Source organism: Asparagus officinalis, chromosome 10, assembly GCF_001876935.1.
Source record: "Asparagus officinalis chromosome 10, Aspof.V1, whole genome shotgun sequence".
Lineage (NCBI taxonomy): Eukaryota > Viridiplantae > Streptophyta > Magnoliopsida > Asparagales > Asparagaceae > Asparagus > Asparagus officinalis.
In genome coordinates this window covers 56,677,906-56,705,287 of record NC_033803.1, presented here as the reverse complement: position 1 = coordinate 56,705,287, position 27,382 = coordinate 56,677,906, and the positions used below count along the sequence as shown (strand labels likewise).

General features: G+C 37.5%; 1 protein-coding gene across 2 annotated transcripts in view; it reads left to right on the top strand.

The window, feature by feature from the left end:
- Nucleotides 7-27,382, top strand: part of LOC109825482 (mediator of RNA polymerase II transcription subunit 14) — a 33,549-nt gene continuing 6,173 nt past the window's right edge. Inside the window, exons 1-7 of one of the 2 annotated variants that reach the window (XM_020392340.1) lie at nucleotides 7-164; nucleotides 4,103-5,182; nucleotides 5,295-5,431; nucleotides 8,434-8,608; nucleotides 9,026-9,989; nucleotides 10,135-11,156; nucleotides 24,311-25,377. In XM_020392340.1, coding sequence (XP_020247929.1) covers nucleotides 126-164; nucleotides 4,103-5,182; nucleotides 5,295-5,431; nucleotides 8,434-8,608; nucleotides 9,026-9,989; nucleotides 10,135-11,156; nucleotides 24,311-25,377 — 4,484 coding nt within the window. In that variant the 5' untranslated portion in view covers nucleotides 7-125. The remainder of the gene's footprint in view (nucleotides 165-4,102; nucleotides 5,183-5,294; nucleotides 5,432-8,433; nucleotides 8,609-9,025; nucleotides 9,990-10,134; nucleotides 11,157-24,310; nucleotides 25,378-27,382) is intronic. The other variant, XM_020392341.1, reaches the window with a different exon arrangement.

Genomic DNA, 27,382 nt, shown 5'->3' with positions numbered 1-27,382 from the left:
ACTCCTACCTCTCCCTGAAGGAGCTCGTCGACAAGTCCAGCAAGGCGACGGCTCAAGGGGAGGACCGCTCGGATTCCGAGAAGAAGATCGATCTCCTCAAATTCGTCGTCAAGACGCAGCAGCGGATGCTCAGGCTTCACGTGCTCGCCAAATGGTGCCAGCAGGTTAGGGTTTCTGAGCTCTGGCTGAAGGTTTCTTGATTCTAGAGTTTTATGTCGGGATTCGTGGATGGGGAGTTTAGGGTTGGGAATGTAGAGTTGAGAATTGGAATTTGCGTAAATGTTAGGGTTTGAGAGCTCAGGATCCATCTGCTGGCCAAATGGTGCTTGCAGGTTGGGGTTTCGGAGCTCTGGCGGTAGGTTTGATTCTTTGGTTTCTTGTTGGTGGACCAAGTTGGCTTTTTAGGGTTTTATGTTTAGATTCTTGGAGTGGGACTTTAGATTTGTGGAGAGAAGAATGTGAGGTCAGGGAATGTAGAGCTAAGAATGGGGATTGATGCTGTTAAACTTAATCTTGGATGTGACTTTACAACGATCTTGGATTTTCTGCTTAAAACTGGCTTTTTGCTGATGCAGAACCGGAGGTTTTATTAGAATAGAGGGGTGGTTGAAAGGAAACCTATAAATTAAATTATTCTTTGAAGCCTATGTTTAAGGGCAGTTTCTGGGATTTTATGTTGAGGTTCATGGATGAGTATTTTAGAATTGCAGAGAGAAGTCTGAGATTTCAGAATGCGGACCTAAGAACTGGAGCTGACACTCTTAAACACAACCTTGTGTGCATAATTGTGGATAAGAGTTCACAAGATCTGATTTTGTTGCTTCAAAAAATGGCTTTGCTGATTGAGAACAGAGTTTTACTAGAAAAGAGAGGTTGTTAAAATGAGACCTAATAATCCTCTTAAATTTAAGTTTAAGGTGTAAAATTTTTAAGCTAGGTAGGTTAGTGAGTGATGACTGCTATGAGGGTAAGTGCGGAAAAATGGAAGTTTTGATCATAGAAGCCATAAATTTGTAGAGCCAAGTTCTTAATCTGATATGTGTTAGTGGCTTTTGCATCTCTTATTAATATCTTTTTATTTGCCTAATAACTTTATGTTGGAAGTCTATAGCAGTATTGTGAACTAAGTATTTTAAATCTAACATAACTGACTTTGTGCATTGGAGGTCACTAAATGCACCAATAGAAGGGAATATAAGATTATAGTTAACGGAATAAGGAGGTTTCGAGGTATGCCTAAGAGAATTTGATCGGAAGTGATTAAAAAGTTAAAAAGAATATGGTACCTATTAACTTAATGAAAGTGATAAATTTAACATAGTTGAATGAAAGAATTGGGATAAAACCTTAATTGTTACTGTCCGCCTCCACAATCACATCACAGTAGAAGAAAAAGTGGGAGTGTGACAAATGACAATGTGACCCGTGTATGAAACAAAGTCTCACACATGCCAAGCTCAATCACGTAATGTTTCTCAAAGTAATACTTCCCAAAGTTCATGAGAAAATTTATATAATACAAGTCTTAAACACAACCTTAAACGATAATATTCTATACCTGATCATCACCATTATAGTCGGCTACTCAAAATGACAATTGGAGGACTTCAATATATGACATCTTCTAACAATTTACTTGATCACTAAAATCTGGTAGAATTTGAAAAAGTGTTGAAAACCACGGGGTGAGCTAATTCTCAGCAAGTACATTATTCTACGCTAGTTGGTTAGATTAGTTTTACAGTATTGATATGTCAATCTTCATAGTAATAGTACTTGTCAAAGTTTCTCTTGAAATTTCTAAATCATATGATAGATGTTTAAAATCACTTATTGGGTGTTAGGAAATACTACATGAAATATTCAATCTATCAAACAAAAACTTATTATAAGTCACTTGTCATGAATCTCTTTAACAAATCTTGAGCTCATGAAATCACATGTATCAAATATACCAAACTCATGTACAAAAATGTGATTGTCAATTTCTAAATCATTTCATGAATCACTTGAAATCTAGAGTCTCGATAATCATATATGCATAAAATTTGAATACATGAAAGTCATGCATGAATAAAAGGCCACATCACTTATGCTTAAAAGGCCACATCACGTAGACTAAAAGGTAACTGGAAATAGAATACGTAACCTTGCCATAAGTTGCCATAGGTTTGTTTGATGGCCACACCACTTACACATAATAGGCCACACCACTTGCACATAAAAGGCCACGCCACTTATGCTGAAAAAGGCCACATCATTTATGCTAAAAGGCCGGGTTATACTGATAAGGCCACTTTTGTTATGTGTTATACTGTTATGTCAAGAAGGCTACTTTAATCGTGCCAAAAAGAGGCCAAATTTACTTATACCGAAAATGCCATAGCAAATTGCTTACATTAAAAGGCGACATTACCTATGTTGAGTCATCACTTATGCCAAAAAGGCCACTTCACTTAATGATGCACTGAACACATATGGCAGACTTAAATCATATCACTCCATAACGGGCTTTTTTAGGGCCTTTAGAGCGTCGAGAAACCAGACCAAATCGATTCTTTCAATAGCACATCACTTTTACCATAGTAATATTGCTATGATGGTAAATCAATTATTAATGTTTTAAAAAGAAAGCGCAATTGATGTGTCCGTCTAGGCCGAAGTGGTACCTAGGTCACCTGCCTAGGTCTTTGGAGCTCCTAGGGGAGCGTGAGTTCATTGCTTACACAGACTGCATCACTTAGATCTTGGTCGTGATTTTCTCCATTGTTGCCTCCGCGTCCTCCAACTTCCACCGAATATGAACATCTTCTCCACCTTCTCTGACTTCCAACAAAACCCCTCTGCCACCACTTAATAAATAAAAATGAAAGAAATCCACCTAACCCCCCCCTCGCCGCATGCACACGATAGGTCCCTAGCAACGACTAGAGCTTTCTATAATATTGTTGGACACTGTAATTGATGAGTATCAATATATACAAATTCAACATGGGATGACAAATCCCTTACAACCCAAAAGTAACTTTGGACTTTACGGGTTAAATCAACCTTAACTCTTCATTAAATAGTAGAAGCTAGTGATTAGGTGGGTGAAGGGTGTATCTTAGGTTGAACTTAACAATTCTCTTTACTTTATTATTCTACTCTTTTCCTCTTTTTCACTACCTATGTTTTCCAAAATCAGATCTAAGATGAAAATGATAAATGATGGATTCTCTCATGCTCCTCTCCAGATGGAATCTTGCCACCCTCTCTAACCCAATGACATTAAGACCCTCGACCTTTGTTATGTGGGTACTTCCATCAGGAAGCCATACCCGTACCCAACATTTTGTGGACACTCCTTACATATATGCATACATTTATTCAGACGTGTACTCAATTACGTAATATATGTTTTAAAAATAAAACACTCGTCGTATGCTTGTTGGATATATATATCCTACACTTCACATCCACTTTTGAAACTTGTTGGATAAGGATCGGGTTCGTTTCAACCCATATTCAATTAAAAATTACGATATCAAAGGTTCATTTGCGTATTTAGGTCAGAGCTATGATGTCAGCTATGACTTTCAGTCATGTTCCCGTACCCTGCATTTTATAGATTTGCTGTGTCATATACCAGTATCCACACCGGCACCTATACCTGTATCCATGCAACTTAGCACTTAAGTCGTACACTCAAAAATCACCCAATGCATGTCTGTGTGTGGGCGTTTCAATAGAACACTTGCATTTTTTAATATTTAGAGCTTCATCCAAAAGTATGCTACTTAGTTACTTATTCTTGATTATGAAAGAATTTTTTGGGTTATTAAAGTTAATGTTCTTAGAGTCTGAATGGTACTGTATCAACAAATTCCTTTTTTGCATACTGTCCATCGCTGGTTTTTGAGTTAAATGCTGCAAATTTTCAATGATGATAATTTGTATACTGCCATACATGGTTGGTTTTTGCATACCATCCAACACAGGCTTTTGAGTTTTGTATATTGCAAATTTTCAATGATGGATCATTTCTATACTGCGACGCGTAATTGCTTTTAGTAATTCTTCTTGAGTAATCTTGTTGAGCGTTAAGTTCTAATATCTGCAGGTTCCATTAGTCCACTATTGTCAACAACTTGCTTCAACTCTGTCCAGCCATGATACATGTTTCACTCAAACTGCGGATTCTCTATTCTTCATGCATGAGGGACTGCAGCAAGCTCGTGCTCCAATATTTGATGTACCATCTGCAATTGAAGTCCTCCTAACTAGAGGGTATAGCCGGTTGCCAAAATGTATAGAAAATCTTGGAATTCAAGCTACACTTCCAGAGGATCAGCTTAAACCTGCCTTGAGAAAGCTGAATACACTCGTGAGATCCAAGCTTCTCGAAGTTTCCCTTCCAAAAGAAATTTCTCAAGTGACAGTTTCCGATGGTACTGCCATCCTTCGTGTTGATGGAGAGTTTGAAGTTTATCTTACTTTGGGGTATCGTGGACATCTCAATTTGTGGAGGATTCTGCATCTGAAGTTGCTTGTAGGTGAGAATAATGGGTTAGTTAAGCTCGAAGAAACACGAAGATATGCTCTTGGAGATGATCTGGAGCGCAGGATGGCCGTTGCGGAGAATCCCTTTATGATTTTGTACACGGTTCTTCATGAACTCTGTATTGCCCTTGTTATGGACACTGTACTTAGGCAAGTTCAGATACTGCGCCAAGGCAGGTGGAAAGATGCTGTACGTTTTGAGCTCATTGCTGATGGTAATGTGGGACAAGGTGGAAATGCTACTTCTGTGCAGATGGCCCAAGATATGGAGCTTGATTCTACTGGCCAAAGGATTCCTGGTCTGAAAATTTTCTATTGGTTAGATTTCGAAAAGGGCCTATCTGGACCTGCCTCTTCTTCACCCCCATTTATCAAAATCGAGCGAGGACCAGATTTGAAAATAAAATGTCTACACAGTTCATTTGTCTTTGATCCACTTACTGACAAAGAGGCTGAACTTTCACTTGACCAAAGCTGTATTGATGTTGAAGAACTTTTGCTGAGAGCTATTGCTTGTCATAGACATACTCGTCTGCTTGAAATCCAGAGGGAGTTGAGTAGGAATGTTCAAGTCTGTCAAGCTTCAGGTGATGTTATTCTTAAGCGCGAGGGAGATGAAATTGATACAGACTCAAGAAAGGTGTGCTTGCTGAAATCCAGTCAGTTTATGTCTGTTTCCCATTATCTGCTCTTTCGTTTTCATTTATGTTTTAGCACTTTTAGTGATGGCCTGATAAATGAAGTTACTTCAGACATCTGAAGTATCAAATTTGACCTTTATCCAGCTGCAGATGGATGTCAGGCTTGCTGCTGATAAATGCTTTGGGGATGAAGTACTGCATGTTCGTGCCTATGGCATATCATATGTCACTCTTGGAATAAACATCAGGTTTTCCTCTCATTTATACTTCTTTTAGCATACTGTTCTTACATTATGGTGTTCGTAAGGTTTAATCTTAAACTATGCTAGGAGAAAGATTTGTTAATATCTAGAATCCTAATTATTATGGCACTAGTTATACATATCAACTAGACTTTCTTTTAGCTAATGAGTTTTTGATCATATTATTGCTTGTTCTCTCATCCTATTACATCAGACACACTATGGTATGTTTGATCTTGTTTTAACCAGGAAAAACTTGGAGTGCTGTCAAGTGGAAAATTACCTGTTTAATGGAAATCTGAAGCAGGAATTCTCAGTATCACTGAGAGAGCAAAGTTTTGCTGTGTCCAGATACAACATGACATCCAGACATCTGTGTCCTAGAGTTCAGACACTTCTGACGTAATTAGAAAACAAGAAAATAAGATACCACTATTACTGTAGCTAAAGAATGAAAAGCTAGAAAAATATCTGTACTAGATGTATAAGGGAATAATAGAAAAGATTAGGTGTCAAAAATACTCATGCATCCAAAACCTGTATCTGACATTTTAAAAATATGTCAAGTTGCCATCTAGATAGACATATAGTACTAAATAAATAGTGTTAAATAAGCCTGTTGGTTACATCAATTTTATATTCACTTCACGTGCCTCCATGTCCTGTAAATTTGCTGTGTCGGACACTTGACACCCGTTCCCGGAGTCATGTAACAATGGATATTTACACGAGTGCTTCTAGCTGTAGAAAGCATGATGTTTTTGCAACAGCGCAGTCTGTGGATATTGACAACTAGGAACTTGTTTATATTAGGTCTTACTGAGGAAAAAGTGACCGAATAAAGCAACAGACTGTATTTCTTTGTTGTTCAAAACTTCTAATGTTGAATGATGTTAATAATTATACTGTACTTCACTGATTATTGATCTGGCAGTCGATTTCCCTGAGATAATGATTCCGTATCGAGCACACATGTACCTTCGAGTCTTAATTCTGTTCTGACATGTAGAGAAGAATGTGCATAATCTGGTTTTTAGAGTTGATGAATTAAAAGCGCTGGATACAATTTAAATGGCATGCGCTGATCAATGAAGTTAGTTTTAATTTTAACTAGTATCCTGGTGCACACGACGCATGCACAGAATATTGAGGAGTGTGGTAGTTGAATTGTCAAGGGAATGAATGGTTCCTTAGATTTCTTTTTAGATTATTTTTCAAAGGGTGAGGCAATTCCATATTTTTTCCAAGTGGGAGAGTTTTTTTTAAACTTTTTCCCAAGTGCGAGGGCAATTTTGGCATTCTAACAATTTTGGCAATTCTGGATAATAATCCACTTGGCTTATAATTCACAAATGGTTTATAAGCCAAATGGAGTATAAGCCAAAGTGTTTGGTAAATTTAGTGGATTGTAATTTATTTACAATAGTAGAGTGTTTATCAAATGGGTGAATTCTAAGCCATCATTGTTGTCAAAATGATCAAAAAACCTTTAATGGGGTTGAAAAGAAATACATAATGCTTGGAATTTTCAGAAATGATGAGAGGTATATTAGTCTTTCATGGTCAAACCTTGTGGCTTGTAAGCCACCAAAAAATAAGCTAGAGTAACCTAGCATATTTTGTCTTGTAAGCTAAAATAAGCTATTGGCCAAACATGTATAAGCCACTTTGACCACTTATCAAACATGCTTGAAGCTTCTTTTAATAATATATAGTATATATACTTGTATATTGTAATTGATATCAATAATGAGAATCTCCTTGGCAGAAAGACTGCTAGGTGCTTTAAAAGCGGAATCTTCCTATAGTCAAAGCAATTAGTTGGTATAGGTAGATGGAAAGAACGACCTTTATCTTAGGCACTATAACATAAACTTGAAACACATAATGATGAAGGAATGTTGTCTCTATTTCTATCTATCATGCAATATAAAATCCATGATATGTTGTGAGAAAGGTACATTCACTTATCGTTTTATTCAAATATTAAGGTGACTATATTTAGTGATAAAACACCTAGCTATCATTTTTTAACTGTAATGATTGATCATCACCACTGTAAACTCAACCTGTGCGTTTACCATACATTTTAGTATATATCACTATATAAACTATTTTTAACCTTCGAGTACCAAAAACACAATACTTCTGGTGTTGAAATCCCAGAAACTGCTTAAATTTTTAATAACTGTACCTTTTGTTTAAGGAATATAGTGGTACCTAAAAAGCTACAAGATAATGAAAGTGTGGCATCAAAATTTAGAAGCTCAGTCAGAGAGTCCTGCTGAGGTTTATGATAATGTATCCAAAAAGTTAATTTAGGAAATCTGAAGTTTTTAATATCTTACCATTCAAGTACTGTGCAAATTTGGTCAATCAATAATGGGGAAGTTTGTGACTTACTCATTTTATATATGTAATTCAATGATGTTTATAGTAACTTCTGCGACTGTCTTCAGATGCCATTTTGTCATTGTGTATTTGTCATATGTTTCATTATTCATCAAATTCATTACATCAGAAAAGTTAAGTTAGGGGAACTGAAGTTTTAGTATATTATACCGTTCAAGTACTGTGCTAATTTGGTCAGTCAATAACTAATGGGGAAGTTTGTGCCTCACTCATCTTATGTTTGCAATTCAAGGATGTTTATAGTAAGTGACTTCTGCGACTATCTTCTATTTGGATGTTATTAATAATTATGTATTTGTCGTATATTCATTATTCATCAAATTAATTATCCAAGTCTTTCGCCCTAAAGCATGGGACTAGTTATAGAAGCTCCTTAACTTCAAGAAAGTTATACTAGATTACTGGTATTTGTAGACAGGGTTAAGCAAGCTGTCACTTGATTGAGTCTTTTTGTATAATTATCTCATCGTGATGTTTGATTTTGAGCCATATGCCTACCAATTCTGAAGTTTTACAATTAATCTGTCCAGTGCATACCTTTCTAGTTCCTAAATTTCATGTTTTATAAAATTCTCATATATTCTTTTGAATCTTAGGAATGGCCATTTCTTACTGCAATCCACACAAAATATCCTTGCACCGTCTGTATTGTTAGAATGTGAAGAAGCTTTAAATGTGGGAAACATGACTGCAACAGAAGTTTTTATAAGTATGAGAAGAAAAAGTATCTTGCATTTGTTTGCATCAACTGGAAGGTCTTTGGGACTTGAGGTATTTCTCTAATCTTCTTTCTAGTGGAATATACGTAAATTGTCATTGTATGATTTAATTGATCTTTGATTACTAGTTCTAGTTCTTTCCTTTATTTGTGGTCTCATTTCCTCCCCCCCCCCCCTCGGAGTACTCAACTAGTAATAATTTTTTCCTTAACTTTGTTCAGATTTTTTGTGTATCGTTTGTTGTTTACGATGCGTATCCATTTTATGGCAATTAATAATGTGATTATTTTGTTTCTTGTCACGTGCTTGGATAATGCATGGCAACTGATACTGTAATTAGTAACGATTAACAAGTCACCTTTTTTGCATGGAGTTCATGGAATTATCATGTTCTTTAATTTCCTTTGCCTCTCATATTCTATGAATTCGTTAGCATGTACTAAAGTTGGTAAATCCTTGCTTTTTCCAGGTTTATGAACAATGTTTGACTACTCTGAGGATCCCCAAGTCAATGTTGCATGGTTCAGATTTATTATTGATGGGGTTTCCACAGTGCGGAAGTTCTTATTATTTGCTATTGCAACTTGATAAGGATTTTAAGCCACTTTTTTATCTTTTAGAGAGTCGACCTGAGCAACGTGGAAAGTCGCATATAATTAGTGAAGCCAATTATGTTTTCCGTCTTAACAAAGTCGACATTAATCAGATGCATGTGGTTGGGGATGAATCAAATCTGGCCATTCTTGATTGGAAAAAGATACAATCTGTACCAGTAGGAGCGTCAAGTACCATTGCTGAACACTCTCTTCTTTCTGACTTCGGGATGGATTCTTCCCCTCAGCTTTCCGGATGCTCACAGTCAAAATTTTCATCTGTTGTTGATGAAGTATTTGAATTCGAGAAAGTTAAATCAGGACCTTCTCTTGTTTCCTCACTATTTAATGCGCCCTCCTTTTCACAGTTGAGCACTCTTTCAGCCAATCAGCAAGGGATGAGAGCTGGAATCACACCCAAGCTGGATGTAGGGATGCAACATCCTCAGATTAGTAATGCTACAAAGGCGTCTACTGCAAGTTTAAATAGTTCATTATATGGTGCAAACAATTTAAATGGTGTACTTAATGCCAACAGTCTTCCTTCTTCAAGTCCTGGAAGGAGCTCATCTATTCAGAAACTCTCACATTCAAAATCTGATCAAGAGTTAAGCACTGTTAGATCTCCACATCGGGTTGAAGTTAGCCAGTATGCTGCTAATGATGTGGATCAATCACGATCAGCAAACGATTCTCCCAAAGATATAGATTCTCTGATAAGTGCAAATCGACCAACACAATCATTGTCTCCCCTCCGAGCAAGTGGCTCTCTGATGCATAATGTGAAACCAAATAGCTCAAAGAGTCTGTCTGCTCGTGATGCCTCTGGATTTTCTAAAGGTACTGTATCAGGTTCGGTTGTTACTGCTTCTGTACGTAAGACGATCCCCAAAATATAAAGTTTGCTTATGTTCTAACAAATGTTACTCTTTCCAAGATAGGTTTTGCATTTGATTTTGACTATATTAATATACTCTTGCTGCAGGCCAGACAAGTGAACTCCAAAGTTCCCACAGTTCAGGTTCTAAATCTGTTGCTACACATGCCAAAGCTTCACGCAAGCGGTCACTCTCTGACATCCGAATGCTGATTCCGTCGCTGCAAGGCCTAGAAGCTGATGCCAAATTAACCAAGAGAAGGAAAATTGAAGAACCAGCACTGCACCATAGTACTGCTCCCCAAGCACCTTTGTTGTTATTGACAGGAAAAACTGCAGGATATGTGTATGGAAGCCTACTTGCTGATGCAAATCATGGGCTTGCCCCTTCAAATATATATGTATCTGTCCTTCTCCATGTTATTAAGCATTGTTCATTATGCATTAAGCATGCGCGATTAACTAGCCAGATGGATGCTCTAGAGATTCCATATGTTGAAGAAATTGGTCAACGGGCTCCCTCCTCAAACTTATGGTTTCGATTGCCATTTGCTAGAGATGACTCTTGGAAGCACATTTGTTTGCAGCTTGGGAAACCTGGAAGCATGTATTGGGATGTCAAAATCAGTGATCCACATTTTCAGGAACTGTGGGAACTTTATAAAGGAAGTGCCACTACCCCATGGGGTGGTGGTGTTCGTATTGCTAATACATCAGATAGTGATTCGCACATCCACTATGACCCTGAAGGTGTTGTCTTGAGTTATAAAACAGTAGAAGTTGATAGTATTCAGAGGTTGGTATCAGATTTGCAGAGGCTCTATAATGCTCGTTTATTTGCTTGTGGCATGCGTACGTTAATTGGACTCAGAGGTGATGATAAGCAAGATGATAGTGTCACAAAGTCTGAGAATAAATTACAGTTTTTGTCTAAAGGAAATAGTGAGGCTGGTCATAAGTTATCTGAACAGATGAGGAAAACGTTCAAGATTGAAGCGGTTGGTCTTATGAGCTTGTGGTTTAGTTATGGTTACATGCCTGTGATGGCACATTTTGTTGTTGAATGGGAAGCTGGTAAGAATGGATGCACAATGCATGTGTCTCCTGACCACCTCTGGCCTCATACCAAGGTTTGTTTTCTTTTCTTCTTTTACTCCTCCATTCTAGGCATGGTCCTGTTTGATATTTGATGGCTACTATGTAAATGTTATCATGCATATTGTCACTCTAATTCAATCCGAAGATATTCTTTTATAGGAACTGCCATGTATTTCCTACTTAGGGCCCAGCAGGCTTGAAATTTCACTGCTCTTTTAGTCGTAACTGATGATAGCAGTTTGTTCTTGTAATTTAATAGTTTTGTGCCAATGCTGACTAGTGAAACCCCATCAGCATGCTTTAGAGTTTTTTCTATTCGATTGTGCACTAAGTATAGATTTTTGCTGGTACGCTAGAGGAATTACTTTATAGACTACGTAAATGACTTCTTTGAAGTGCTACTTTTAACTTATGTCAGTGAACAAATCTATGGTTATTCCATGAGAATTTGTCTTGTGACTTGAAAGAGGAAAATATGAAGAACTTGTAGATAAAGGGACTTGATTATAAACGATAACTTTAGTTTTCAATAGTTAGCAATATTCTCATGGTTTTTGGTCACTTGACTACTAATGCACTGATTCCTGAACCAGGAAGTTGTATCTTGCGGATGCTTGTAAGATTCTGATCTAGTTATATCCAATTTTGAATGTCGCATATGTAGTTTGGATGTCACAAATTGACTATAATATTGAGTTTAGAGTTAATGTTCTATCATACTATGATCATATCATACTCTCTTTAGAAGTGTTACTTTGGATAAATCTTTTTATGATCAATGTCACCCTTGACCTTTTTAAATATTACATTCTATTCCTATCATAATTGGAGTTGATTTTTATCTTTAAAAGATCTTTTTGGATATTATATTCTAATCGTATTCTAATTGGAGTTAGGTATTTTATCTTTGAAAGTGTGACTTAGAGTTTTGAATGAACCTTCAACAATCACATTTGATTTGGAACGCATGCATGTATATAATATTAAAGCTATATACTAAAAGTATATCTTGCTTAATAAAATAGGCATAAATCTAGACTAAACAGGAACAATAATTGAATCATATAGTTAAGAATGAATTATAACCATAGAGATATGAGACAAATAAATCTCACTTATACATGTAATTACAGAAAAAGGGGGTGACTAATGTATAAAACGTAAGCATTATATATCTTACACAGTAGCATGGACATAAAACTAAAATAAAGTATAAACTTCAAAAACCTTTAGGCTTAGCCATTTTGAGATACCCCCTTAATATTGTAACTATCACTTTTAGACGTGACCTTTAGTTCGATTGTCTTACAGGTAACCCCCTAACCTTTAGAAATGTCACTTGACTCTCCTTATATTTTACCTGATAAAACCCCATAACTGCCACTGTTAGATTTGACCGTGCATGTGAAAATCATGTGCGTCCAAATAATCAAACTGCCCCTAAGAGAAAAATAACGTTTTCTAGTCTTTTTAAATATTTAGTCTTTTTAAATATTTATAAAGGTACACAAAAACCCCTAAGTTTAGTGTACGGATTTCATTAATTTAGTCACTAATTAACTTAATAATGAGAGTGCTCAGTTGAAAGGGTTATATTATTCTTTTTCATCTAACACCGTTAGGAATGTTAGTTGAAAAAATTGAAAACGCTAGGGTTTCCAAAACACACCAAACTTAAAGAAAGATTAAGAAACATTTATAAAGTTTAGGGTGTTATCTCAATATTAGTTGATATAAGGAGGGGGGGTCAGGGATTTGTCTCATTTTTAAACTTATGGGGTTATCTTAAAAACGTTAAACTTAAAGGGACCTTTGTGAACTTTAAAATAAAAAAATTCTCTCTCTCACGACAAAAGAGAGATCTCTGGAAGTTATTTTTATGGAGCAATAATAGCATGGACATTAGTCCTGCAAAAAAATAATGGATTATTTTTTTTTCTTTTAATTGATAACATAGAACTTTTCATGCACATAGCTTTTTGCTTTTAAGTCTTGGCTGGCTCCATTTGTAGCTAAATAAATTGTCAAATAAATTGTCTACAGTGCTAAAAAGATAGTTCAATTCACTAGCATGCACCATAAAAATTCCTTTCTTTATTGTCAGAATAGTTGAACAAAATAATCAGAAACTACAAAGAAATTGGGATTTCTACTAATGCGCATTGAAAGGAAGCAACCTAGCTGGCAACGGAAGAAACTCGAACCAATCATGAATACCATGTTCTTTTTTTAATTTTTAATAAGATCTCATAAATTCTTGTTTAAACATCTTTCCTTTATAATCAAATTCTTATACAAATTTGATATTATTTTTATTATTTTAAACAATCAAGATATTAACCACGTGCAACATACGTGCTTCTCACTTAGTATTTTATAAAATTTTAAGATTTTATAGTTGGTCCATTATTGAGTTTGCATATATAGTGTAATGCGCTAAAATATAATCTCAACATACTTAAGGAAATCTAAGCATACAAAATGCAAATAATACATGTTTAGGATCACTAATCAACCTTGTACAACAAAAAAGTACAAATTATCCTTGCAACATTTTATCTTAATTTTTTAGGCCAAAATGTCATTTGATATAATGGGAAAATCATATCTCGCCCAAAAATTACCAAACGCAGTATATTGTTTTGTGACAAGCCATATAAAAGGATGTTCGGCTTATATATCAGCCATAACATGGATATATCGCCCAAAATAGCTAAAAAAGGGTAAAAGATATTTATAGACCATTTAGAGACCATATCATTTGTGACAAACCCTATAAAATGATATATTAGGCGATATATTAGGCCATGTCAGGGATATTTAAAACAATGGATGAGTGTGAAGGCTCAAGTTCTACTATCTACCTAGTGAGTAAATATTCATCTGGGCATTATGGGGAAGTACCGATGAAGGATAAGAGTACAATATAAAGCAAAATAAACTCAAAGAAATAAGGGAAGAATATCTTAGAACGTCTATGAGAATAATGTATGGAAAATGAAAGAAATATCTTGAAACAAGCGAGATAAAAACTAGGACCACCTACCTTAGGTTAGAAGAAGCCATGTTCTATTACTTGAGAAAATATTATAGGTGACCAGATCTTCAATGCCGCTTCTCTTGGCCAATCATATGAAGTTGATTATTGTTGCAGGAGATCAAGTATTAGACGAACCGAGAAGAAAAGTAGCTGGTTCGACTGAACAGATGGACGAGACGAGACTCGACTTAAACCATACGAGACGACAACGGCACAGACGAGTCGAGATGATGACAGGATGAGTCGATACAACCCGGCCGAGACGAGCAGATGACTCGAAACGACAAGACGAGTCGACAGGCGACAAGACGAGTCGACACATGTCAGTCGACACGAAAGGCGGGACGACTCGACATGCTTAGTCGACTCAGGTCCAGTCGACACGAAAGACGGTGCTAGTCGGGACGCATCGTGTCGACTCGGATTTCAGATTAGGAAAGAGTTCCTTTTTGTTTGTTTCCTTTTGGGATTTGGTATTTTCTTTTTAGAAGTAGAGTTTCTTTTTTATTAGAGTTAGGATAGGATTAGTTGGCTATAAATATTAGTTCCTTTTGTAAATTGTCAATCGACTTTTTAATTATTCAATTAAGAGAATTTTTCTCCTTGTTTACGTTCTCAACTTTGAGAACGTGAATTACCTACTGTTGTCATGGCTCATCAGCATCAGACTGATATCCGATCGGCCTCCCCGTTTTTACGTCCGTGTCAAGTGGTATCAGAGCTTCGGTTTCAACATCCTTGACAATGGTAGGTGACGACGAGGAGCTTTCTCTACAAGATCTTTCCGCGAGGATGGATTCTATGGATGGAAGATTTAACACGTTGGAGGCGTCTCTTCAAAACCTTCAACAATCCATTGAATGACTTACCCTTCATCTCAACAATGAGAATAATTTCGCCGACGGTCATCACCTAAGCGAACCCAGAGTTAGGCTACCCCAACATCCACCGCCGTACAATCCCTAACCCCTTCCAGTTTATCCCCCTCCATATCAACCACGTCCAAACCAAATCCCTCCAAATCAACCCCCTCCACATCATAGATGACATCCCAACCAACCCCCTCCACATGATGATTCTAATAACAAAGGAGCAGACTATGTCGCCCAATTTAAGGAACCATGATACGACAACGTCTCGAGCGAAGGAGGGCGACCTTATGGCAGAGGTTGGGGCAAAGGTTTTAAACCTCGTCGTAACTATCACCGACAGAGTGGACATCATCACGGCCAAGAGTACCGGATGAAGGTAGAACTCTCCTCCTTTGGAGGAAATCTGGACATAAGAGGCCTTCTTGGATTGGCTATACGAAGTGGAAAAGTTCTTTGAGATGGCTAATATTCCTGAAGCAAAATCAGGTGAAGTTTGTAGCCTATCGTCTCAAAGGAGGAGCCGCGTCATGATGGGATCAAACTCAAAACACTAGGTGACGGCAAGACAAACAATCACTTCGAGTTTGGCGATGCATAAAGTAGTTGCTACAGACAAGATTTCTATCACCTGACTATCAATAAATCCTCTACAACCAGTTCGAGCAATGCCATCAAGGAATCCAAACAGTGAGTGCCTATACCGAAGAGTTCTTCAGTCTTCTCGTTGTGATTTGTCGATGAGCGAGGAACAACTCGCAGCTAAGTATATCGACGGGTTGAAGTACTCAATTCAAGAGAAGGTGGTCATCCATAATGTATACTCTGTGGATGAAGCCCATAATATGGCTCTAAAGACGAAAAGATTGGTTTCCAAGACACTACCTTTCAAGCGAACCGATCGGGGAAGTTCGGTCGAGGAGGCAAGAGGTGAGTCGACAGGGCCAAGGACGATTGATCAGTCTAATCCACCATGATCAGCGGAGCGGTCGACAACTCAACCACCATTCCAGATGACTCAAGCAAATCAGTATGCTAAGCCGACAGCAGGAAAGTGTTTTCAATATGTCCAACCAGGGCATAAGTCCAACGAGTATCCACAGCGACGGAAGGTCAGTTTTGCAGATTATGAGAAAGCCGAGGATGGCCACACAACGTCTGAAGAAGAGTACGAGGAAAAGGTTGCTGAGATTGAGGACGACAATGTGTCGTGTGTTATTCAACGATTCCTATGCTCTCAAAAGGCACCAGATTCATCATAACGACACCAAATTTTTTTTAGGTGTTCGGTCAACAACAAGGTGTGCACCCTCATCATTGATAATGAATGCTGTGAAAATATAGTGTCAAAGGCCTTGGTAAACTACTTGAAACTGCCGACTGAAACAAAACACGTGTCTTATACCATCGGATGGATCAAGAAGGGTCCCTCCGTGAATGTGACCGAAGTATGTTGTATGCCACTATCATTAGGTAAGACTTATAGTGATTTTGTTGCTTGTGATGTGGATATGGACGCGTGCCATGTATTGTTGGGACGATCGTGACAATATGATGTCGATGCTAAGCATGGCAACAAGTAGAACGAATACTCTTTTGTATGGATGAACAAGAAGATCATTTTACCCCCAATTCTACCCTTCCCAAAGAGCCCAAAGGATCAAAAATCCAAACGTGTTTCTCTTTGCAATAAGGGAGAATTTATGGTAGAATCAAAGGAGTTAAAGCAAATGTTTGCTTTTAGTTGTTAAAGAAGAAGTGAAGACTCTCATTGAGGTTCCAGAGAAGATGAAGTCGTTGCTTAAGGAGTAAGAAGTGTTGGTTCCCGAGGAGCTGTCAGAGGGTCTTCAACCCATGAGAGATATTCAGCACCATATTGATTTTATCCCGGGTTTAGTGCTTCCTAATCTTCCTCGTTATCGCATGAACCCGCAGGAGAAGAAGATTTCACAAGACACCATTGAGTACCTCATCAAAAAGGGCCACATCTGAGAGAGCATGAGTCCATGCGTAGTCCCGGCCCTATTAACACCAAAGAAAGATGGAAGTTTGTGGATGTGTGTAGACACTCGAGCCATCAACAAGATTATAATTCGCTACAGATTCCCAATCCCTCGGCTAGACGACATGTTGAATTAGTTGGGAGGCGCAAGTGTCTTCTCGAAGGTCGATTTGAGGAGTGGATATCATCAGATCCGAATCCGGCCCGACGATGAGTGGAAGACTGCTTTCAAAAACAGTGAGGGCCTCTACGAATGGTTAGTGATGCATTTTGGTTTATCAAACGCCCCAAGTATCTTTATGCGTTTGATGAACCAAATTTTGAAGCCTTTCTTGGGAAGATTTGTAGTCTATTTTAATGACATTCTCATCTATAGCCGAGATGAACAAGAGTATATGTTGCACCTCCGAGAAGTCTTCCAAGTGCTAAAGGAGAATGAATTTTACATTAACCTTAAGAAGTGTGTGTTCTTGACGACTCAACTAGTGTTTTTGGGGTTTGTGGTAAGTTCACAGGGGATCCAAGTCGACGAAGATAAAGTCAAGACAATCAAGGACTGGCCGACTCCAAAAAGTATTACGGAAGTAAGAAGCTTTCATGGACTAACATCTTTTTATCAACGTTTCATTCACAATTTCAGTTCTATAGTTGCTCCCATGACGGATTGTTTGAAGAAGTGCATTTTCGAATGGACCGATGAAGCAAACGCGACCTTTGCCTTTATCAAGGAGAGGATTATCACTACACCAATCTTGGCATTTCCGTACTTAGACAAGCTCTTTGAGCTTGAATGTGACGCATGTGGTGTTGTATTGGAGCTGTCCTCTCTCAAGAGAAACGTCTCATTGCTTGCTTGAGTGAGAAGTTGAATGAAGCCCGACAGAAGTGGAGTACTTACGAGCAGGAGCTGTATGTTGTTTTTCGTTCTCTGAAGACTTGGGAGAGCTACCTCATTGCTAACGACTTCGTGATTTATTCCGATCATCAGTCTCTTCAACACTTTAAGAATCAGAAACATATCAACAAAATGCACGGATGATGGGCTTCATATTTTAAGCAGTTCAACTTTACTTTGCGACATAAGTTAGGAGTCAACAATAAGGTGCCCGATGCTTTGAGTCGTCGGATATCTTTGTTAAGCATATTGCGAGGTGAAGTTGTTGCTTTTGATAATTTGAAAGAGTTCTATGTTTATGATAAAGACTTTCAAGAGATTTGTGCCAAGTGTTTGACAAGACAATCCGCAGGAGACTATGTTATTATGGACGTGTTTCTATTTAAGGAATCAGTTTTGTATTCCAAGGACGTCATTGAGAGAAAAGATAGTTCGAGACTTACATGGTGGCGGGCTTGGTAGACACTTTGGGCGAGACAAGACTGTTTTGAGTCTTGAGGAGAGATATTATTGGTCAAGCTTGAGGAAGGATGTGGCAACACTTGTGAGGAGTTGTCAAGTGTGCCAAGTTGTAAATGGGCAAGTGCAGAATACTGGTTTGCATACTTCCCTACCTGTGCCCAAGGATATATGAGAAGATTTGAGTATGAACTTTTGGGATTTTCCCGAACACAAGAGTCGTGGATTCAGTCTTCGTGGTAGTGGATCATTTTTCTAAGATGACTCACTTCATCCCGTGCCGCAAGACTTCGGATGCACTACATGTTGCACGACTGTTCTTGCAAGAGGTGGTTCGACTACATGGTGTTCCGAGTTCGATTGTTTCGGATAGGGATATCAGGTTCTTGGTGACTTTTTGGACTATCTTATGGCGACGATTTGACACTTTATTGAAGTATTCTAGCACAGTACATCCTCAAACGGATGGACAAACCGAAGTGGTCAATCGGACTTTGGGAAACTTGATTCGATGCATATGTGAAGAGAAGCCAAAGATGTGGGATCAAGCTATATCTCAAGCTGAATTCGCCTATAACATGGTTGTTCATAGTTCCACTGGTATGTCTCCTTTTTCCATTGTTTATAGGAATGTACCTTGACATCTCTAAGATTTGTTGAAGTTGCGACAAGCAGTAAGGTCATCGAGGCAGCAAGTTCAATGGTCGAGAATGCTTTCAATATTCAGGAAGAAGTGCGTACAAAGCTTGAGAAAACCAATGCAAAGTTCAAGACGCGAGTGAACAAGAAGAGGCGACTTAAGGTATTCAATGAAGGAGACATGGTGATAGTTTACTTACGGAAGGAACAGATGCCAGTTGGAACATACTGCAAGCTTAAGCCGAAACGTTATGAGCCGTTCAAGATTCTCAAGAAGATCAATGATAATGCATATGTAGTAGATCTTCCAGAAGGAATGGCTATGTCGACGACATTTAACGTGGCGGATATTTCTGACTATCATCCTTCAATCAAGTTGTATTCGAGTGATGATAACTCAGAGATGAGTTCTTCCGAAGAAGGAGGGACTGATGCAGGAGATCAAGTATTGGACGAACCGAGAAGAAAAGCAGTTGAGTCTCAATATTCAGGAAGAAGTGCGTACAAAGCTTGAGAAAACCAATGCAAAGTTCAAGACGCGAGTGAACAAGAAGAGGCGACTTAAGGTATTCAATGAAGGAGACATGGTGATAGTTTACTTACGGAAGGAACAGATGCCAGTTGGAACATACTGCAAGCTTAAGCCGAAACGTTATGAGCCGTTCAAGATTCTCAAGAAGATCAATGATAATGCATATGTAGTAGATCTTCCAGAAGGAATGGCTATGTCGACGACATTTAACGTGGCGGATATTTCTGACTATCATCCTTCAATCAAGTTGTATTCGAGTGATGATAACTCAGAGATGAGTTCTTCCGAAGAAGGAGGGACTGATGCAGGAGATCAAGTATTGGACGAACCGAGAAGAAAAGCAGTTGAGTCGACTGAACAGATGGACGAGACGAGAGTCGACTTAAACCAGACGAGACAACAGCACAGACGAGTCGAGATGACGACAGGATGAGTTGACACAACTCAGCCGAGACGAGCAGGCGACTCGAAGCGACAGGACGAGTCGACACATGCCAGTTGATACGAAAGGCGGGACGACTCGACATGCTTAGTTGACTTAGGTCCAATTGATACGAAACACGGTGCTAGTCGGCTATGAAGCACGGACACGCATAACATGAAGCCGTGTCGTGTCGTGTCCGTGTCGAACACACGTGTCGAACACACGTATCCTATGTATTTTTTAGGATTTGCCTCGTATCGGCGTGTCGGATGGCCGTGTCGGATCCGTGTCCGTGCTACATAGCTAGTCGGGACGCCTCGTGTCGACTCGGATTTCAGATTAGGAAAGAGTTCCTTTTTGTTTGTTTCCTTTTGGGACTTGGTATTTTCCTTTTAGAAGTAGAATTTCTTTTTTATTAGAGTTAGGATAAGATTAGTTGGCTATAGATATTAGTTCCTTTTGTAAATTGTCAATCAACTTTTCAATTATTCAATCAAAAGAATTTTTCTCCTTGTTTACGTTCTCAACTTTGAGAAACTTAAAGCTTGTGGATTCAAGCTCGTGAATTACCTGTTGTTGTCAGGGCTCGTCGGCATCGAAACGATATTCTATATGACTAAGTTGCATGGAAACGGGTACGTGTACTGGTATGGGTGCGGGTGCGGGTACGGGACACGACAAAACTGTAAAATGTAAGGTACGGGGACACGACTACATATATATATTGAATTAATACGGTACATAAGATAAAAATTTTCCCCTTCACGTGTCATTAGAATTAAAATTCCGATCACATTTTTGAGTTTCTTTTATCATATTGATTATCGTGAATTGTAAACTACTCATTTTTTTACTAGATATCTAAACGACCCATTAACTATATAGTTTTAAACTTGTGAATTGTAAACTACTCATTTTTTTACTAGATATCTAAACGACCCATTAACTATATAGTTTTAAACTTGGGTATGGATTGAAACGAATCCAAACCGTATCTCATTAGTTTCAAATGACGGATGTGAAGTGTAAGCTCTACGTCCAGGAAGTCTTTGACAAGTGTTTTAAATTAACACATATATCATATAATTGAGTACATATTGTAATAAATGCATGCATATATTCAAGAAGTTTTCATGAAGTTTGGGTACGGGAAAGTGTCGGGTATGTGTCCGGTACGGGTACGGCTTCATTATAGAAGTACCCGGGTAACATAGCTATATGATGATGTCGAATCTTAGATGTTTGCATTTTTTCTGTTACTGTTTATGAAAACCAGAATATACATTTACATAGGAACAGTGTTTGAACATGACCTATTCCAGCTATTTCCTTCTTAGTTTGCACTAATATTAACATTAATGGAGACACAATTTCCAATTGTCATGCTGAACATTTTTTGGGGGGTTTATTTTCTTGATCTTTAAAGTTTCTTAAATTAAGTTAGCCTTGACGACTTGCTGATAATTTATTGTGCTTGATAGCACCGTTCAAAATACTGGAATTCCTATTTTTTGGTTAAAATACCAAGCAGAGAATAATTATGATTGCAATGTTCTGGGGATTTAGCTTGTCATTCCTTGTGCCTTGTTGATATTAAATGAAACTATGAATGACCTTATTTTTTCAGAAATGCTACGAAAAATTCTAGCAAGGTATTTCCTCAGTCACAAAGCAATCCCTGATGATGCATTTTAAAAAGAAAACTAGTTTACTGTAGACTATTATATTATATATGTATATATATATATATATATATAGTATATATATATTATAGTATATTATATTATATATTGAGATTAATGGGTTGTCCTATGTCGAAGGAGAGGATTTCCTCCTTGAAAAATGATATGGCAGCAATCCCCACCGATCGTAGTGGAATAAAGTATGGACGAGAGATATATGTTCACATAGTGGGATTTGTGCACATCATTTTCAAGAGGAAAATCCCCTCCTATGACCAACGGATACTATGTCATGTCTCTCTCTCTCTCTCTCTACTCTCTATATATTATTATATATATTATATATATATATATACATATACATTATACAATCTAAGCAGTATACATTATCAATATATATATATTAATTATATTATATATATATACATATACATTATAAACGGGAAACATATGATTCAAGGAGGCGCACAGCTAGATTGAATCTAAAGATCACGTCCTCAATATATGGATTTGTGCTATTTTAATATCCGCTCAAAAAACTAGTTTACTTGTAGAGCTATTATATTATATATGTATATATATATATTATATATAGTATATTATATATATATAGTACCATATTATATTATATATTGAGATTAATGGGTTTGTCCTATTGTCGAAGGAGAGGATTTTCCTCCTTGAAAAATGATATGGGCAGCAATCCCGCACCGACGTTATGTGGAATAAATATGGACGAGAGATATATTGTTCACATAGTGGGGATTTGTGGCACATCATTTTCAAATTGGAGCGAAAATGCCCCTCCTATGACCAACGTGTATACCTATGTCAGATGTCTCTCTCTCTCTCTCTCTCTCTCCTATATATTATTATAATATATTATATTATATATTTATATAACATATACATTATACATATTCTTCGGCGAGATGCAGTATACATTATCACATATACTTATTTATATTAATTATAGTTATATAATATATACATACTACATATAAAGGGAAACATATGATCACAGGAGGCGCATCAGCCTAAGATTGAATCTAAAGATCACGTCCTCAATATATGGATTGTGCTGATTTGTAATATCTCGCTCCATGATCAGATCCTAAAATGCGCGTTTAAAACATCTATACATATGAAAATCGATGATGTTTGATATATTTTCTAACAGCATATTTTCATTGTCTCTTTAGTTGTAATTGTCGTAAAACCGTTAATTTTTACTATCACTTTGATGCATTAGTAACTACAACCGCAATATGCTAAGTTTTAGTTTATATGTCATCCAAAATATTTAGATCAAAATGAACGGAGTGGATCAAGTAAATAATATAATGTTTGAAGGTGGCATTCTTAGATTCAATCTAATGTGGCTCCTGCTAGAATTATATATATATATATATAATATATATAATATATATATATATATATATATATATATATGAGAGAGAGAGAGAGAGAGAGAGAGAAAATGGGTATGCTGGTACGCGAAGCACAAAAAAGTTGTTGCTTGTAGTGAGTGTCATATCTCCCTCCACGTCATTCAAATTGGGGACAACATTCATATGGGTAATGAGTGGATGAGGATGTGACACATCACTACAAGTACAAATTGTGGCTTGGTACCAAACATACCCATGATTTCTCATATATATATATAATATATATTATATATATATATATAATATATATATATATATATATTATATTATGAGAAAAATGGTATATCTTGGTACCGGAAGGATCCTTGGTAGTGATGTTGACACATCTTGTCCATACATCACACCTGTGAAGATGGACGGTCACCAACTTCAAGGTGTGATGTAGTGGACAAGATGTGTCACATCACTACAGGATGCTTTGGCCCAGTATAGCCCAATATTCTCTCTCTCTCTTCTTTCTCTCTCTCTCTATATATATATATATATAGTATATATTATGAGAAAAATGGGTATACTTGGTACAAAGGATCCTTGGTAGTGAATGTGGACAATCTTGTCCATATATCAAGACTTGAAGAGTGGAGCTCACCAACGTCCAAGGTGTGTATGTATGGCAAGATGTGTCCACATCACTACCAGGATCATTTGGCCCAAGTATACCATATTCCTCTATATATATTATTATATTATATATATATTAGTATATATTATTATATATATTATAGGTATTATATATATTTGCATTATATATTTATATATATATATATTGATATTATTATATTATGTATTATATATATATTAGTACTACTTATCGTATCGGGACGTACAGTGGGAATGGGTTAGTTGGAACCTTAGTTCAGGGCTTGGTAGACATCGTAATATCTTCTCTTAGTTAACTATTAAATTTTTTTCCCTCTCTAGTAAGGATGTTCTGAAACTAACAATGTCTCATTAGGGTATTCTAAAATTTTAGAAATCCAAACCTTTGTTTTGTTGGCTTGAAACAAACTATATTTTGTCACTCTGACAAAATACTCACTGGAAATTTTCATACAAGCCATCATGAGGAAATCGCCTCAAGGAAGGAGCTTGTTCTATATAAATAGAACATAAGTGCATGCATACGTTGTTTTTCACTTATTATGTTAGCCTTTGGTCAGTGTTCTGAACTGTATCTAATGACATCTATGCAGTTTTTAGAGGATTTCATTAACGGTGGCGAGGTTGCATCCTTCTTGGACTGCATCAGGCTAACTGCAGGTCCTTTGCTTGCTCTTGCTGCTGCAATACCCCCTGCTCGGATGTCTGGTCCTGTTTCTGCTAGCACTACATCCATTCCTAAGCAGAGCAATTTGATCCCATCACAAGGACTACTACCAAGTGCTCCTTCAACATCTGCTATCGGATCTGTATCTTCTGCACCTGTAGGAAATGCTGTTGCCTCCTCACTTGGCAGTCAGAGTCTTCATCATGCTGCAACCTTATCTGCTGCCATCAGAGGTGGTTCAGGCACTGTTCCAAGCTCATTATTACCTATCGACGTCTCTATAGTTCTACGAGGTCCATATTGGATAAGGATTATATACCGTAAGAAATTTGCTGTAGACATGCGTTGTTTTGCTGGAGATCAAGTATGGTTGCAGCCAGCAACACCTCCCAAAGGGGGGCCTGCAGCTGGTGGATCACTGCCATGCCCACAGTTCAGACCTTTTATCATGGAGCATGTTGCTCAGGGTCTTAATGCTCTGGAACCCAATGTAGCTGGTGGCTCACATGTAGGTGGGCATTTCAACTCAGGCAGTGCCAGCCAAGGTCCAGGAACTCAACCAATGGCACCTAACAGCATCCGCCCAAATGTGGGACCAGGTAGTGGAATGCCTAGGCCAAATTCAATAACTGGAAGCCAGGTTACTGGCAACCTAAGCCGAATTAGCAATGCTATCTTGCCATCATCTGGTATGCCTTCAGGGGTCTCTGGAGTACCTGTACGTGCCGGTACAGGTGTCCCTGTACATGTTAGAGGGGAACTAAATACTGCCTTCATCGGGCTGGGAGATGATGGTGGTTATGGAGGTGGATGGGTTCCCCTTGCTGCCCTTAAAAAAGTTTTACGAGGAATTCTTAAATATCTTGGAGTTTTATGGCTCTTTGCACAGCTGCCGGACCTGTTGAAGGAGATACTGGGTTCAATCCTAAAAGAGAGTGAAGGTGCACTTTTGAATTTGGACCAGGAGCAGCCAGCTTTGCGTTTCTTTGTGGGGTTAGTGATGAATCTTTATTTCCAGTTTTGAATATCTCTTGCTACAATATTTCAATTACGGGTAAAATGCTAAAGTACTGATACCTGTTAGTTTAGATCTAACACTGATGTTGGATTTTGGAGACTCAGTTACTGGTAAAAAAGCAACTTCCATATGCATGGAACTAACTAGGTCAAGTAATTGATTATGATAAATGGGCATAAGCGGCAATTCAAGCAATCATGGTGATTCAATCAATCTAGCCAAGAATCAAGAAGATGTAATCAATCATTAGCAAATAGTCCGTGCAGTTCGAAGTATTAAGTAGGATACAAGGATAGAACTCGAAGCTGAGATCCATGAGGCTCTCACAGAATCAAGTACACACAGGCATATCTTGAATTATCTTGAATCTGGTCTCCTGAAAGAGTTATTGCATGAAAATTTGAAAACCAGAAGTTCTGATGCTTGCTGGGATTAGTTTAAAGGGAAAGCGATTGATTAAGAGTCAGAGTGGGGTTGGATTTGTGAATTTCAAATGGCCATGCTGTTTTAGGATTAATATAAAGAGAGATGGCTGTTCTGATGTGACAATTTGAGTCAGTGGTTCGACGTCAAAAGGAATAGGGTTCGGAAAAATAGCAAGTGCATATAAATACTCTGAAAATAATAAATTTGTACATATGCCCCTTCTATTGACAGCCATGTAAATTAACGACGTAGCACATCTTTTCAATGGTGAATTTAGACGTCTTAGATTTCGAGTAAAAGGCTTGCATCATGGGTAAATACTAACTGGCAAATTAACAACATAGCACATCTTTGTAATGGTGAACTTAAAGATCTTTGAGTTTGAGGAAAATATTTGCATCATGGGTAAATGCTCAATGGCTAAATATGAAACCGTTAATTACTTTTAAGGAGTGTCTAAGATCATACGGTCTTGCATTCTTTTGATATCAAACTTGATACTAGTAAGCCTAATCGGTTCATTTTATATGCAGATTGATATTGGTGCTTCTGTAGGTTCCAAAAAATTAATTATTGATATATCGTATTCTGTTAATAAGGACTAAAAGTAATGCATTTTCAACAAGGATTTCTGCATATACACCCCTCAAATCTTCCATATTTGCAAAAATACCCCCAAATGTTTGTATTTACAAAATTATCCCCCAATTCTCTCACATTGAGCTTTTCTACGCCCTCCCACTTAATTATTTTAGTTTTTAAATGAGAAATTGTTGTAAATTGATTGGAAATTGTGGAAAAAAATAAACATTGTAATGCTTGAAAACCAACATTTTTAAGTGGAACGGATAGGAAAACCCAATTTGAGGGAATTGGGGGGTAATATGCAAAAACCAAGATTTGAGGGGTAAATTTGCAAGTATGGAAGATTTGAGGGACATATCAGCAGAAACCCCTTTGAACTAATGAAGATGTATGAATATTAATGATATGACATGCAGTCGGTACCTTTTTGAAGGCAAATTAAGCAAAATTCTAGCTTTTAAGCTTATTGTTTGAAATTTAATTCTGAACACATACATATCATTTACTTAATATTACTTTGTATCTACATCGATCTACTTTAAGGAAAAAGCTTTAGCAGCAGAGATAATGTGTGGTGCATCTGCTGGTTATATAGTGTCTTATGCCCAACAAAATTCAATGGTTCCATGATAGGCTATTTGGGCCTTGAACCTTTTGCAAACTTGGTGACTGGAAGTGGTTTTTGATCCTAATGACTCCATGCAAACCTCGAACGAGCAAATCAGAAGGTTCAGCCAGATTGCTCGGCCTTATATTTTACTTGAAGCAATTTGGCTCTGGATGGTTCATGTGAATAGTGTTGGATTCTTAAAGCTGGAGAGATTAATGCTGCTTCGGCCATCAGTGGGATAAGTAGTTGCATCCTATTTGCCTTGAGAGCTATAACAGACATGCGAGATTAATGCTGCTTCGGCCATCAGTGGGATAAGTAGTTGCATCCTATTTGCCTTGAGAGCTATAACAGACATG